This window comes from Bidens hawaiensis, unplaced genomic scaffold, assembly GCF_021521415.1.
Source record: "Bidens hawaiensis isolate Kalapana, Puna unplaced genomic scaffold, B.hawaiensis_p1.1 tig00056776_1, whole genome shotgun sequence".
NCBI classification, from domain to species: domain Eukaryota; kingdom Viridiplantae; phylum Streptophyta; class Magnoliopsida; order Asterales; family Asteraceae; genus Bidens; species Bidens hawaiensis.
In genome coordinates this window covers 1-14,698 of record NW_027500221.1, presented here as the reverse complement: position 1 = coordinate 14,698, position 14,698 = coordinate 1, and the positions used below count along the sequence as shown (strand labels likewise).

The following is a 14,698-nucleotide window of genomic DNA, read 5'->3' as shown; positions in this document are numbered from 1 at the left end:
TTTGGGTATTTTGAAATAGATAAATTTTGGATAACTTTGATATTTTGTTTTGACCAATTTTAACCTATAAATGAAACTCACTTGTATATTTTCAACCCATCCTGGCCCACTTGAAGAATTTTTATCATTTTACTTCTAAAGTTTTCCATCTTGACCCAAAACAATCCATTTGGATTGGGTTTGCCACCCTTACACGTACTTACATATGGTGATGTTCATTACTATAAAACTCTAATACTCATGCGATAACTCTAATTATAGACGAACAAAAAGAATTGTTTTTTAGTAGTTTTCGAAAACCAACGTTCTATACTCTTTTTAAAAGAACTAAAAAAATAATAATAACAATAAAGTTTGCATTTTGTTGACGTAGAAAAGTATAATACATAAAAGATTTCAGTACGCCTTTAATTAAATTGTTTTGTGAACCGTGTTTGAAGGCCCTTAACAAACACTTTGTAATACCGAAAGATTCCAGATATTCAAACCCTTTACCATGATTTTCTTGAAGTCCAAGAACCACCCTCACATGTAAGATTTGTCTTCGAAATATTCAAGGTTCATGTTTTGTTTATGTTCGACGATCTATAAATACTCATTTATTTTCCACAAGACAATCCAACAATAAAAACACACTAAAGTACAAATTACAAAACTTCACGTACTCATCTTTTCTAACCCTATGCAACAATCAATCTCCTCAGCCAGAAGCATCTACTGCAACATCCTCCAACAGCAAAAACCACCAACCGCATCCTTAGGGCGGCAGCTACGGTGTGATGTGTTTATCAACCACCGCGGGATCGACACCAAGAAGAACATTGTCGGGCTTTTATATAATCATCTCATGCGGGCAAATATAAGGCCTTTCTTGGACAGCAAAACTATGAAACCAGGAGATAAACTGTCAGAAAAAATCGACAATGCAATCACCGAATGTAAAGTCGGGATTGTGGTTTTTTCTCCACGGTATTGTCAATCTTATTTTTGTCTGGATGAGTTGGCGCGCATTACGGAGGCTAAGAAGACGGTTATGCCAGTTTTTTGTGATGTTAAACCATCTGAGCTTATGGTTAAAGACCACTGGAGGTACTCTAAACATGAATTAGATAGGTTCAAATGGGCACTCGAGGAGGCTAAGTACACTGTTGGGTTAACCTTCAATTCGTCAAGTGGGTAAGTGTACTACATGACTAAAATTGAAATTCACCATTCCAATATCAAACTCTTTTTGTAAAAGCAAATAACATACATTCTCACACCATGGGAAGATTATCACATACATTCTTCATATTGTCAGTTCTAAATTTTTATTTTTTTTTCATTTCATCTCACACATCTCAAAACCATTGAAATACATTCATTTTTCATCTCAGTCATTCTAATCCATGTTTCAAGTTTTTAACATTAAATATATCATGATAATAATGATATGATAAAAAATAAAAATAATATAATAATACAATGATAAAAAAAACAATAACTAATATTATAATATAATTTTAAGAATAATAAATATAATAATAATGGTAATAAAATATACTAATTTATAAAATATAAAATCATAAAAATATTATAATGCAAATATATCAATAATAATTAAACATCATATGAAAAAGAAACAAATGCACCCGTTACAAGCTGTTGTACGGTCTATAAAATTGTGGTTTTGAGAAACTTTACATGTACCCTATAGAATAGAGAAAGTGCTTCAACTGAGACATTGATTTCGAAACAATTTCTTTCTATTTTTTTGTATGCTATACTATAGTATAGCAACAAGAAAATCATTTTAAGTAAAAATATTGGATTTTAATAATCCCTATTGAATGGTATTGGCCGATAATAATCCATATTCATTTTATTGCCAGTGACGGTCACAAATTAAAAAAAGTTGGTCCTCAATGGTCCCCCGTTAAATATGACTTAACGGCGTTATAGTTTTTTCTGAATATCAAACCAATGTTTTAGGGCTTTTGATCGTTAGGAGGATACGAGTCGATTAGTGTAAAACTTAATTCGAACCAGTGCTTCAAAATGACGAAGCAATGCTTCAATTCGGGTGTTTGAACTTACAATTAACCAAAATCAAGTCGTTTAGATCATTGTTTGGAGCTAAGTTTTATATCATTCGGCTCGTATCTTCCTTCCGATTAATAGCCCCTAAAAAGTTAGTTTGAAATTCGGAAAAAAATATAACGTCGTTAAGTCCTTTTTAACGGGGGACCATTGGGGGGGCAACTTTTTTGAATTTTGGACCGCCAGTGGCGATAAAATGAATAGGGATTATTATCGGCCAATACCATTTAATAGGGATTATTAAAATATAATATTCCTTTTAAGTATGAAATAGTAGCTTCTAATACACGTAGTAAAGAACATCATAGCCGATCATCATACAAGAGTTCTACTCATGCACAAGGTACAATATTGCTAACATACAGTGAAACACAAAATAATGTAGCTACACATAAACAAGCATATAAACATGCAAAAGGAGCCTGACCCCTAATCCAATGCTCTTAAAACAACAGTAAGACAAGTCTCGATCTAAAGCTAAGGCAAAAAAAAAAAAAAAAAGCTAAGACCCCCATGACAAAATTGATCTAAAACCATACCCTCTCCATATAGTCCATAACCTAATACAACGTCTTCAAGAGCTCCTATCCCCGACCGTGTCTTTTAAGAGGTGTAAGTCAATTAAATCATGCCTAATCCGGCCATCAGTTTAGGTCTATCTTTCTCCTCCACACTTATGGGTTTCCATAGTTCTCACACGAGTCATCACCTGTCTCTTTTTCACGTGCCCGGCCATACCATCCCAATCAATTCTGCTTTATCTTATTGAGTTATTGAGATACATGCAACTTCTTAATTCTCTCGAAAAACTCATTTCTTATTCGATCAATCTCTATGTACATGCACATCCACCTCAATATCATCATCTCTAATACCTCCAACTTTCTCGTATGTGTATTCTTGATAGCCCAACAATCCATTTTGTATGACATAGCCGGTCGTCCAACAACCATATAAAATTATAATATGATAATGATGATAAATGTAACGATAACACTATACTAATAATAAGCTAGAATATAGTATTATTATAGCTTTCTAGATAAACGACAAAGTTTTGCTGAACCAAGATCATTTTAATCGGTATCAAAGGGTGAGGCGGTGTTTTCGTACCAAATTTTCACCTCATGACCATTCCATCTCATCTTGTGCATACTTATTTTTGCCACTCAGTGTAGACTAAAGGATAAATAATCACACATATTAGTAAATAAAATTTCTTCGAAGTATATATTGATTATTAATTTGTCTCCTTGGTAAAACTAAAAACTAAACTTAATTAAACCCTAAATCACCAAATCACCTAATCACATCCAGTTTGTACATCTGAGAGGAATATGAATAATCGAATGTAGTCAAGTCATAAATATGTACGTTAAGAGTCTGAAGCTTCGACTTATCTTTTTTAAAGTCAAACCGCCCTTAAGTTTATTTAACTAAAATGTACATGTAGAAATTACAATTTAACTAAAGAATTGATTACTTATTAGGTGTTTTACGACTTCAACTGTAAAAACAACAGTCCATCATGGTGTTTGGATCGATATTGATGCATACTGTATGAAGCATCCAAATCTGTGCATATAATGTAATAATTCATGCTCTTAAGAATTGAACAATATAAGTCAAAATGCATCAATGAATATTTAGCTCATAATGCGAATAGTATGTTAATTTCAACATTCTACGTTATAATGCATAGTTTGCTTTTACATGATGTTTAGGGTTCATAATGATTTTTTCTAACTAGATTTCGTCTGATAAATGCAGGGACAAGCCGGGATTTCTAACGACTGCGACAGAAGCGATTATCCAAAACATAATAGAGGTGGAAGAGCAACATCAAGAATAGTAAAAATCGATCATTCAATTAAGTTACCCGTTGCCAATATATATTGACCAAAACAGTTAACCATTACCTGTACACGTAATTCAATTGACATACAGTATAAACAAAACTAAATAATATTCATTGTGTTAATTAATCAAAAGCTTTGTATATTAATTTTATCACATCAATTTAAACATAGGAAGTCTATTTTTTTATGTTCTTTCACTAATTCGTTATTTTGTTATTTTTTGCTTCATGTAATGTCGATCTTCAATACTCAATAGAATGTTGAAAGCGTTTGTTATGAACTTATTCTTTTTAGCCTTTAATAATATATGTTTATTGGTGATTTTTGTTAATTAGGCCCGACTTAAAATAAACGTATAATATCAGCCATTCAAGCAGACATGTTATCAAGCAGAGGATTTTTTACATAGCGAAAAGAAATTAGAAACAAATCAAACATCTTGGAATGCTATCTTGGAGACTACTTCAAAATTTTGAACTTGTTAAAATGTTTCAGAAAAGTGTTTTTAAGAACCACTCTAGGTCATAACTTTGCTTTGAGTTGAGTGTGTTGGACCTAGGTGAAGAAACACGGATCTACTTCCCACTGATGGGTCCAAGATCCAATAAATCCACAAGGTAGGATACGGTTACGGCCAATACGATATGAATACAATCCCCAAAGTCCGGTGACGTGGATCCTGCAAAACAGAACACGGTGAGCTCATTACGGGAAGGACAAGGTGGGGGGTCTTCCCATAACCACCCTCCGGTGTGAGAATAAGTACCGTTCTGATGAAGAGATAAAGTACTTAAGTAAATTGAGAGAGTACAGTGATGGTGAATGAATATACCTCATGATGATTGAGAGGGTATTTATAGCCGGAGGGTGCCATGAAGTGATTGGGCCAGCTGTCCCTTTAGAAGATACCTCATAACCGTCTGGACGCGTGTCCTTATATGATAGGTTTAACTTATACGCTGCATGTGCATGTATAACAACCTGGACACCTGTCGCTTTATTATTGGTTGATGGGGTAACATTGGCCATGTGCACGGTTATAACGGCCTTGTCACAAGTCACTAGCTAATTGGCTGAAGGGTCACGTATTGCCTAAGAAAGCATATTGGCAAGTCTTCTAGAAGGTAATTGGTTATTGACAGCTGTCTCGAAGCATTACCTTGTAGTTATTTACGCGGAAGGATATTCCTTCATGCGGGTGACTTTTGAGGGTGCTGTGAAGCTTCCGCATGTGCTATGAGGGTGTTTCTTCCTCAGATGATTATGCGGATGGTTTATATGCTCCGCGGGTGCCTTATGAGGGACTTCTGATTGACCCGAGGGTATTTCTTACGGGTATTTGGGTCCTTTTGGTACCCTACCTCTATAAGTCCCCATAGTCCAGTGTTTCTTCCGTGTGAAGTATTTTATGCAAGTGAAATTCTGGACTTAATCGTGGATTTGGGGATTTTTAATTTTGCAAGTTGGTGAGAAATATCTTTTGTTGTTGTGGATAATCATGAAAAAGGACAAGTTGATCACTCGCAGGCGCGTGTGCAGGTGACAAGACGTTTTTGACGGCTGTTACTGTACCCGACTGTACAACTTTTTCCCTTTTTTCGAATTTCCCGCGTGACGTGGCGATCTGCGATTAGGTATTGTATTTCTCTCTCCACTGTTCATATCCCATCGTATTAATTGCGATGGGTATAAAAGGAAGAGAAAAATTCCTATTGATGCTTTATCGCCTTTGTTTTTTCCTTCTTTGTTCTCCTTCTGATTTAGAGCTTTGAAATTTCTCCATAACCCTTATACCGAAATCGCCTGCAATGTCGAATGTTCAAATAGAAGTTGATGAGCTAGAGATCTCATGGGACTACTCTGAGTATGAAAGATTACTAGAGACGTCTGACATTCCACCGGGGTGGGAACCGGAATTTCCCTCACCGGGTTCTATAGCTAGTTTATCTCCACCTGGTAAAATAGCTGTTTATGCCGACTACTTTACCTGTGGGAATTTTCGTCTTCCCTTGACGAAATTCTTTATGAATTTGTTAACCGCCTACGGAATTCATTTGTCCCAACTGCATCCACGTGCTGTGATGCGAATTCGACATTATGAATTCGTATGTATAGCACGCAACCTAGTGCCGCATGTTGATCGATTTCTGGTTTTCTACCGTCTTGCCATCCGCGATGGTTGGTATTCCTGCCAAGGGTTCTCCGACTGAAGTATTGGGGTCGAGAAGGTGCCCTCCGACTGGCGCTGTAAATTCTTTTGGATCTCTGAGGACGTGGTTCCCGTTGCCATGATCCGACGTCCGGTTAACTCTTGCCTTCCAGATGTTGTTACAGCTGCCCATGAAGGGCGTGATTGGTTCCGTACTCTAATGGCGGAACCAACACCAATGCGGACGCTACCGGAGGAAGCCCTGGTGTGGGCAGGCATGAGCCGTTCATGGGCCTCAGAGTTTATGGAGCCCATTTTTGTTGACTTGTATGAACGTAAGTTACCCCTGCTGTTTTTCCATCTTTTTTGAAGTATTTTATAATTAAACTTCATATCCTTTCAGGTCGAGGTTCTATGTTCAATGTCCTTTTTAAGGATAGAGGTTGTGTCCGACACAGCATCCGAGACGCCAGGGACATGCCTATTCTCGAGAAAACTAAATCCCGTTTCCTTTTTCCAAAGAAGGTGCGGGCTGAGCCTGTTGTATCGGACGCCACCTTCGAGACAGGTGCGTATGTTCTAAACCCTCATCCGCTTATTGCTATTACTTCTGACAAGACGATCGTCACTTTATTATCGAGTGATGATGGCGGCGATGGTTCTGACTTTTCTATCTCCCAAGAGGAGAGGGAATCGGATGACGATACACCTGAATCTTCTTCTGTCTCCCATTTATTGGCAGAATTAGAGAAGAATAGGGCTTTTTTTGGCTTTTCAAGCAGGTGAAGCGGGCACCAAGACTGTAGATGCTGAGGCAGGGCCTTCCAAAAAGAAACGAAAAACCCATCGTCCTAAGAAGCCACAATACTGTCTTGCTGATCGCATTGACACGGTAGAAGGTACGTATTGCTTTTAAAATATTTTGCCATTTTGGACTGTTTAGCTTAACGTAACTTTTGTGCAGATCCATCGATCTTACCGGAAAATGTGTCCGAGAGGTTGCCTACTCCAACCCCTCAAATGGAAAAGCAACCTTCTCCCCTTCCGGAAAAGGGGGTAGAAGATCGACCTTCTACTCCGCCAAGTACTACTAACGTGGAAGATCAACCGACCTCTCCTCCAATTGATACTACTATAGAAGGGAGGGTGTCGACTCCTCCAGTTGACACTTCAGCGGAAGAACCCAACAACCAGTCTGGGAATGATAATCGTTTTGACTATCTTTTCCAGGCTGGGGGTGGTACAGGTTTTCAGGGGGATGACCCGCCTGTGGATGCAGAGGGTTTTAGGAGTAATGAGACTCCTTTGCGCCCTCTTCCTCAACAATCATCACCTTTCCCAGCTCGCCTTGAGCCCTCAGGTTCCCGCTATTATGGGGATGCGAACTTGGGTGACAGGCATGATTTGTTTGTCCCTCTCTGGGATATTACCAACGGATCCCGGTTTACTGACCCCGAGGTTTGTATGAGTTTCATGAAACATTGTGCGCCCCCTGCTGAAATGTCGTATCAACGTGACCTTTCCCGCCACGACCTTCATACCAATGTAGCCTATCATTTGGCCAATGCCTTAGCCGGTAGCCAAGAGGTTTTATGTGAGTGGCGCACTCTAGGCGGGAAGGTGGGGGAGGCTCGCTAAGCTGCTGAGGCTGCAAAGAAGGAAGCTGAGGAGCACCGTGTCGCGGCTCATACTGCTAAATAGAAGCAGGTCCACGCGGAGAATGCCCTCAAGAGCGAGCAAGATCGTAACGCTGCCGCTGCTCGCCGATGGAAGGAAGCTTGTGAGAAGCAAAATTCCCTTTTTGAGGCTGCTCGGGCCAAAGCTCAACAAGAAAGGGATGATTTGGTCCGGGCGCAAGGAGCAAACTCAGCCCTGGAAGATCAAGTGTCTCTCCAGGGCACTCGAATTCAGGAACTTGAGGCTGAGCTGAAGGTGCAGAGAGAGAAAAATGATCTTAAACACAAAAGTGCCCTTGAGGTTCAAACTGCTTATGACTCCCTCCTGCAGGCTCATGAGAAAATGGTAGCGGAATCCCAGCTCATGAGAAACAGGACCGTCAGTGGTTCCTCACCCGAGGGGTTGATGCTGTAAGTTTTCCCTCTTTGAATGTTCATTGCTTATTTCTTATTTTTGATATTGAAGACTTTGTATTTTTGTTCTAACAGGTCGTCCGCCATATCAAGGGAAGTAAGGAGCTTACTGACAGCTTTGCTAATGTAATTACTGCTTCTTCTTCTCTTGGACGTGTGACAGGATTCATGAAGGAATGAACTATGCTCAAAGTAACCGCTCATTCAAAGATCATCCTCTTCATGGCCTTGATGTCAAACAGGAGCGGAGAATACGGGTTGAGGAACACGATGATCTGCGCTTCCCGCTCCAGGACATGCTTCCGGAATTTGCTTCTGCTTGATGGTGTGCGACAATTAAAAATCTACTTGGATGAGGAGTCTGAGGATGACTCTTCGGAAGACACGTCTTTGAAGGTTCCGGAAGACACAACCACCTCGAACCCTTAGAATAGGTTTAGATGTTGTGACTTGTAACTTTTCTTTCTATATTTGTAGTATTTCCCTTTGAACATTTAGTGAGAAAAAGCTTTTTGTCGTTTGTGAATACCCAACTCTTCTTTTTTTTTAGAGAGAAAATATCTGTAGAAGATATTTTTGAATTTTGAAAGTCGGATAACTTGTATGACGTGGCGGGGAGAGAAACTTTTGGAAGCAACTGACAAGACATGTATGACGTTTTTTGACAGTCTGTCTACAGTTTCTTGAGTTTCCCGCCTGACGTGTCAATCATCGAGTGGTCCGCGTTCTCTCTCTCCTCTGGTACACTATCAATCGCATTAATTGCGATGAGTATAAATATATCGCCTGAGGCTCTATACAACTCTTACTGTTTTCTCACTGTTTTTCTTTCAGACCTTCAAAGCATAAACGTTTGTCTGAGATCTCTTTCTTCTTCATATTCAATGGCCGGAGAAAAGAAAGGTACTCCTACTATTCACGATGTCGTTGTACATCTTAAGGATAAATATTTTAAAGATGTCGTGAACGTGTATGTTCTGGCCCCGGAATGGGAACCAGAACATCCGGCAGAAGGTTCTGTTGCTACCGGTCCACCACCGAAGAAGATAGCTTTATACGTGGATCATTTACGACTGGGAATTTCCGAATTCCGGTGACGAACTTTGTCCAGTCAGTTTTGACAACCTAAGGGATTCATATTTCCCAGGTTCATCCTTTTGGGATGCTACGAATTCGACACATCGAATTTTGCTGTCAAGTTCGAGATTTCGAACTGACTGTTGGCATGTTTGCCGTATTCTACAAGATGACTTTCCGCGACGGATGGTATAGCTTTGCTTCTACCGGGAAGAATGTCGTAGGCACGGAGTAGATCCGCAGCCTTCATGGCTGGAAGCCTAAATTTTTCTGGATCTGGGAAGAAGTTATTCCGTTCCCGATGACCCATCGGCTTATGAGGGGCTCTCCTGGTTTAATGCTTTAACTGCCACTCCAATTCCCATGTGTCCGATCCATGAAGGGGCGATGTTGAGCGCGAAGATGAGCCGTCTATGGCCTTTCCCCTTGCTGGAACCGTACTACGAACAGACTGACAAGAGTAAGTTTAGGGAGTATTCCTTCTCTTGTTTTAATATTTTTCCGATTTCTGATTGTAATCATTATTCGTGTAGGTGAGGGTTCCGCCTTCAGCACCTTGTTGGATCATGAGGGGGGAATGATGGTGCGCCGCCCTATCGACGAAAGGGATGCTTCTTTCCTTGAGCGCTCCTCCCCGAATTTTGTTTTTCCCACCGCTTTCCTCCCGGAACCCATAGTCTCCGAGGCGATGTATGCCAAAGGTGAGGCATACGTTAAAGATTGCATCCAAAAAGGTGAGGGCATTCTAAAACCCCGACCTGTGACTGCTGTTACTTCCAGCGGGGTGATCGTACTCTTTTCTTCCAGCGAAGAGTCATCACTTTGTGAAGAAAGTTTTCCAGCTGATGTTAATAAAGCTGTGGATTCAACTGCAGGTCTTACCCGGAAGAGAGCTACCACTAGCCAAGAAGCGGGTCAAGATGATGTTGACGCTGCTGCGGTGGAAGGCCGTCCTCAGCCTGATGACGTTACCGCTGAAGGTGAACGTCCGCTGCTGATGCGGACACGTCTAAGGTGGCTGGCAAGCGTAATGGTAATCCTGCCAAGGCCGACCCTAAGAAGAAGTCCAAGAAGGCAAAACCTGCCGCCTTAGAAACTCGCATGGATGAACTTTATGCAAACGACCCTTCATTAGGTAAGCGAGCTTGTTTACTTTGCTAAATGCTTGTTAATTAGAATGTTTCAAACCCTTTGTTGATGTTTTTCAGTGAACTTGGATAACCTTTCTGAAGGTGTTTCCGGTCTGAAAAGTTCTACTCCTCTTCCGCCACCACCGCATTATAGTGATAAGGATCCGATTGAGGTGGTGGATGACTCTCCTTTGAAGAATAAGGAGGTCGACAATACTGAACATGTCAGTATGTCGCCTTCTTATAATTTTCATCACTTCAGGGACCAAGGAGGCGTGAGCATGTTTCCTCACGTTCCTCAGACTTCTCCAGCTCCTCAAGAGGATGATCCTACCCCACACCAACCACGCTGGTCCTTACGTCGGGATTCAACATTCCGTGACGTGGAATTATGTTTTGAATACTTGCGGGAGAGTCTTCCTCCTGGTGAAAGGGAGCGACGTCGCCGTAGTATTCGCCAAGAATTATTGAACTCCAATTCTTATTATCTGGCGAATACTATTTCCACTAACCAGGAAATAACCAGGGACTGGTTGGCGATGAATGAGCAATGGGATGAGCTGGCGGCCTCTGCAACTGAGGCCAAGGAGGAAGGTCTAAAAGTCATAAACGAGGCCGAGAGGCCCGCCAGGCTCTGGAGGAGAAGGATGCTCGTCTGCTGCCGAGGATTCCAAGGTTGATCTCCATAACAATTAGATGATTAAACTAAGTTGATGGATGAGCAAGCCAAATTGGTGGAGTCTCTTCAAGCTGAATCAGCGGCTAAGGATAAGCGCTTGGCTGACCTTAAGGCCAAGAACCGAGAGCAGGCCTTAGAGTGTGCCGACCACAAGATGGATCTCGTCCGGGCCAAGGCGGACCAAAAATGGCTATTATCGGAAGCTATCCCCAAGGTATGTACCTTGTTTTTAATATAAATAATCTAAGTGTTCAAAGTTATTTATAATGTTTGTTCCCAACAGGTTATCGCCGATGTTCGGGCGAGTGGTGAGCTTGGGAACTGTGTTGCTGTTCTCCTGAAGACATCCAAGCAGGCCGATCTCCAACTGGGTTTTGAGGAAGGTTACCAATTTGGTTCAACTTCCAGACTCCCTGAGGAGTATATTTTGGCTGGCCAGGATACTACTGCTGTCCTCAAACAGAAGTCAAAGGATTTTGATTCTTTGAAATTTTCTTTGACGAAGCAGATATCCGAGCTTGCGGATAAGGAGGACGCCATAGATCAACTAAAAGAGCTATTAGATCTTGATGGTGAGGAAGAATAGGAGGAAGCTGATAACACTGCGGGCAATGAAAATGTTGCTCGGTAGATGTATATGTATTTTTTACTTGTAACTTTTACTTCGTTTTGTAATCTCTTTTGATCTATAATAAGAAGACTTGTTTCTTCCGGTGCACTTTGTCTTATGTGTTATAATATATGTGTCTGTCCAGAACTTCGTTTTTTGTCAATAAAAGATTACAACTTACCAAGATAACATAGGACTGACTTGACATTTTCATACATTGGGCATAAGCCTTCTTACAATAAAAGAAATTGCATAACTTGCTAGTCTATGTGGGCACGCAGGCCAAAGTAAAGAACAAATAAAATATAGCATTTCTTTAATTGTGTTGCGTTCCAAGTTCGAGGTATTTCCGCCCCATCCAAATTTTCCAACTTATAGGCACCTTTGGATAGTACTTATTTGATTCTATAAGGTCCTTCCTAAGTTGGAGCTAGTTTGCCCGAAGGCTCCTGTCCGGATGCCTCGTTATTGCGGAAGACAAAGTCTCCCACATCGAATTCGCATGTCTGGACCCGCGAGTTATAATATTTCTAAAGGCTTTCGCTCGTAATTTGTGCTCGCGGATCAACGCTAATTCTCTTCTTTCTTCCAGTAAATCAAGATTCATCCTAAGTTCGTGATCATTATCATCAATCAGTAGGATCCTTGTGAATGGAATCCCGATTTCTGCGGGGATCATGGCTTCAGTGTCGTTAGGTTAGGCTAAAGGGTGTCTCCAAATTGCTGGAGTTCTTTTGAGTGCGGAAGGCCCAGAGTACGTGGGGCAATTCATCTACCCAACCCGTTCGTTTCATCCCTAGCCTTGCCTTGACCCCTCTTTAATAGTTCGGTTGGTCCTTTTGACCTGACCGTTGCCTGCGGATGAGCTACGGATGTAAAGGTTTGAATGACCTGAAGTTCTTTCAACCATTCTTGTAGTCCGATGTCAGCAAATTGGGTCCCATTGTCACTTACCAATTTTTGTGGGAGACCGAACCGGCAAATGATGAATTCCCAGAGGAATTTTTTCACGCTTGAAGCCGTGATTGATGCAACCGGTTTGGCTTCCACCCACTTGCTGAAATAATCAATGGCCACTATCAAGAATTTTACTCGTCCCGGGGCTTCTGGGAAAGGTCCCATGATATCAATAGCCCATTTTGGAACGACCATGCAGATGTTACTGCAATCAGTTCGTTTTTTGGACGCAGGGTGTTAGGGTCATGCCGCTGGCATGAATCACATTTATAGATTTCTTGCACAGCGTCTAAATGCATGCCAGTCCAATAAAACCTTGCGTTCATAATCTTTGCAACTATCATTCTTGGTCCCGCGTGCAGTCCGCAAATGCCTTCTTGAATTTCTCTGATCAAGTAATTTGCATCTTTTGCGTCTACACAACGTAATAACGGACCAAGGAATGACCTCCGGTACAAGATACCGTCAATCAACTAGTAATTCAGAGCTTTGTGCTTAATCTTCCGAGCCTCAGCCTTTCCTGCTGGAATTGCTCCGGAAGATAAATAAGCTATAATGGGTGACATCCAAGATTCAACACCAGTTTGAATTACCAGGACTTGATTTTCCGGATACGAATGGATGGTCTAGAACTTCTACACGAATATCTTTGGCGAAATGCTCAAAATTCGTTGAAGCTAGTTTGCTAAGAGCGTCCGCCGATTTGTTCTCACCCCTCTTAATGTGAACAATATTGAACGAGGAAAATTGGCGAATCAAGACCCTTGCTTGTGACAAATAAGAAGCCATGACATCGTTTTTGGCTTCGTATGTTCCGTTTATTTGTCCCGCAATTAGCATGGAATCCTCCCGAGCCTCCAAATGTTTCACCCCCAGCTTTTTTGCTATCGCAGTCCTGCCAGGAAGGCTTCGTATTCCGCCTCATTATTGGTACTCTTGTAGTCCAATTGATGGCATACATAAATTCATGCCCCTCAGGGTTGACTAGCCTTAAACCTGCACCTGACCCTTCGCTGCTGGAAGCTCCGTCCATGAACAATGACCAAACTTGGCCTTGTTCCGGAGGTGCTTGAGATTGTTGTTCTATTAGGCATTCTTGCTCTTTGTACTGCGGAACTTCCGTGACAAAAGTCCGCAAGTACTTGCCCTTGATCGCTGATCTAGGCCTATATTCGATCGAGTGTTCACCCAATTCGATAGCCCACTTTGCCAGTCGTCCGGATAACTCGGGTTTACTCAACACGTTCTTGATGTTGTACCCGGTTAACACATTAATAGGGTGGCCCTGGAAGTATCTGCGGAGCCGCCTGGCGGCATAAACCAATGCCAAAACTAACTTTTCCAACATCGAATACCTTGTTTCCGGGTCCGATAGCGTTCTACTGACGTAATAGATTGGAGTTTGAACATTTTTTCTATCGGTTAGCAGAACGGCCCCTATGGCAATGTCCGAGGCGGATAAATACACTGTCAGAGGTTAGCCCGCGTATGGTGCTGTTAGAGTAGGAAGCTTCATTAAGCATTTTTTTAACTTCTAAGAATGCTTTTTCAGCTTTCGCGGTCCACTTGAAATGTGCCTTTTTGAGGCAATTTCTAAGTGTTGACACAAATGGATGAGACTTGGCCGCGTGGTTTGCTAAGAATCGGTTTAACGCTACAAGTCTTCCATTAAGTGTTTGAACCTCTTTGAGGGAAGAGGGTGAAGGCAGGCGGGCTATAGCCTGAACCTTATCAGGGTTGGCTTTATAGCCCGCACCTGTTACTATGACTCCAAGGAATTTACCCTCTTCTATGCCAAACGAACATTTAGCCGGATTCAACTTCATGTTGATGCTTCTTAGTGTTTCAAAGGTCTCTTCAATATCTCTTAACATCTGATCCTCTTCAATGCTTTTGATTACCAAATTGTCCATATAAACTTCGAGTTTCCGACTTATTTGACTTTTGAAAGCCTGATCCATCAGTCGTTGATATGTGGCCTCCGCGTTCTTTAATCCGAAAGGCATCATTCTGTAACAGAATGTTTCTTGGTCAGTTCGGAACGCTGTCTTATCCTCGTCGCCAGCTG

The 14,698-nt window shown here is 41.3% G+C and overlaps 1 protein-coding gene across 1 annotated transcript; it reads left to right on the top strand.

Moving 5' to 3' along the window:
• The first annotated feature begins 682 nt into the window (after positions 1 to 682).
• LOC143601577 (putative 2' cyclic ADP-D-ribose synthase BdTIR) lies at positions 683 to 3,931 on the top strand. Its single transcript, XM_077078958.1, has 2 exons — positions 683 to 1,176; positions 3,850 to 3,931. Exons 1-2 carry the CDS (start codon positions 683 to 685, stop codon positions 3,929 to 3,931), a joined length of 576 nt encoding a protein of 191 aa, XP_076935073.1.
• The last annotated feature ends 10,767 nt before the right edge of the window (positions 3,932 to 14,698 follow it).

What these genes read in the sequence shown, in the direction of transcription:
- LOC143601577 (XM_077078958.1), top strand. Translation starts at nt 683, where the DNA reads ATGCAACAATCAATCTCCTCAGCCAGAAGCATCTACTGCAACATCCTC. An exon ending in ACCTTCAATTCGTCAAGTGG is followed by an intron (nt 1,177 to 3,849) that starts GTAAGTGTACTA and finishes TGATAAATGCAG; the next exon opens with GGACAAGCCGGGATTTCTAA.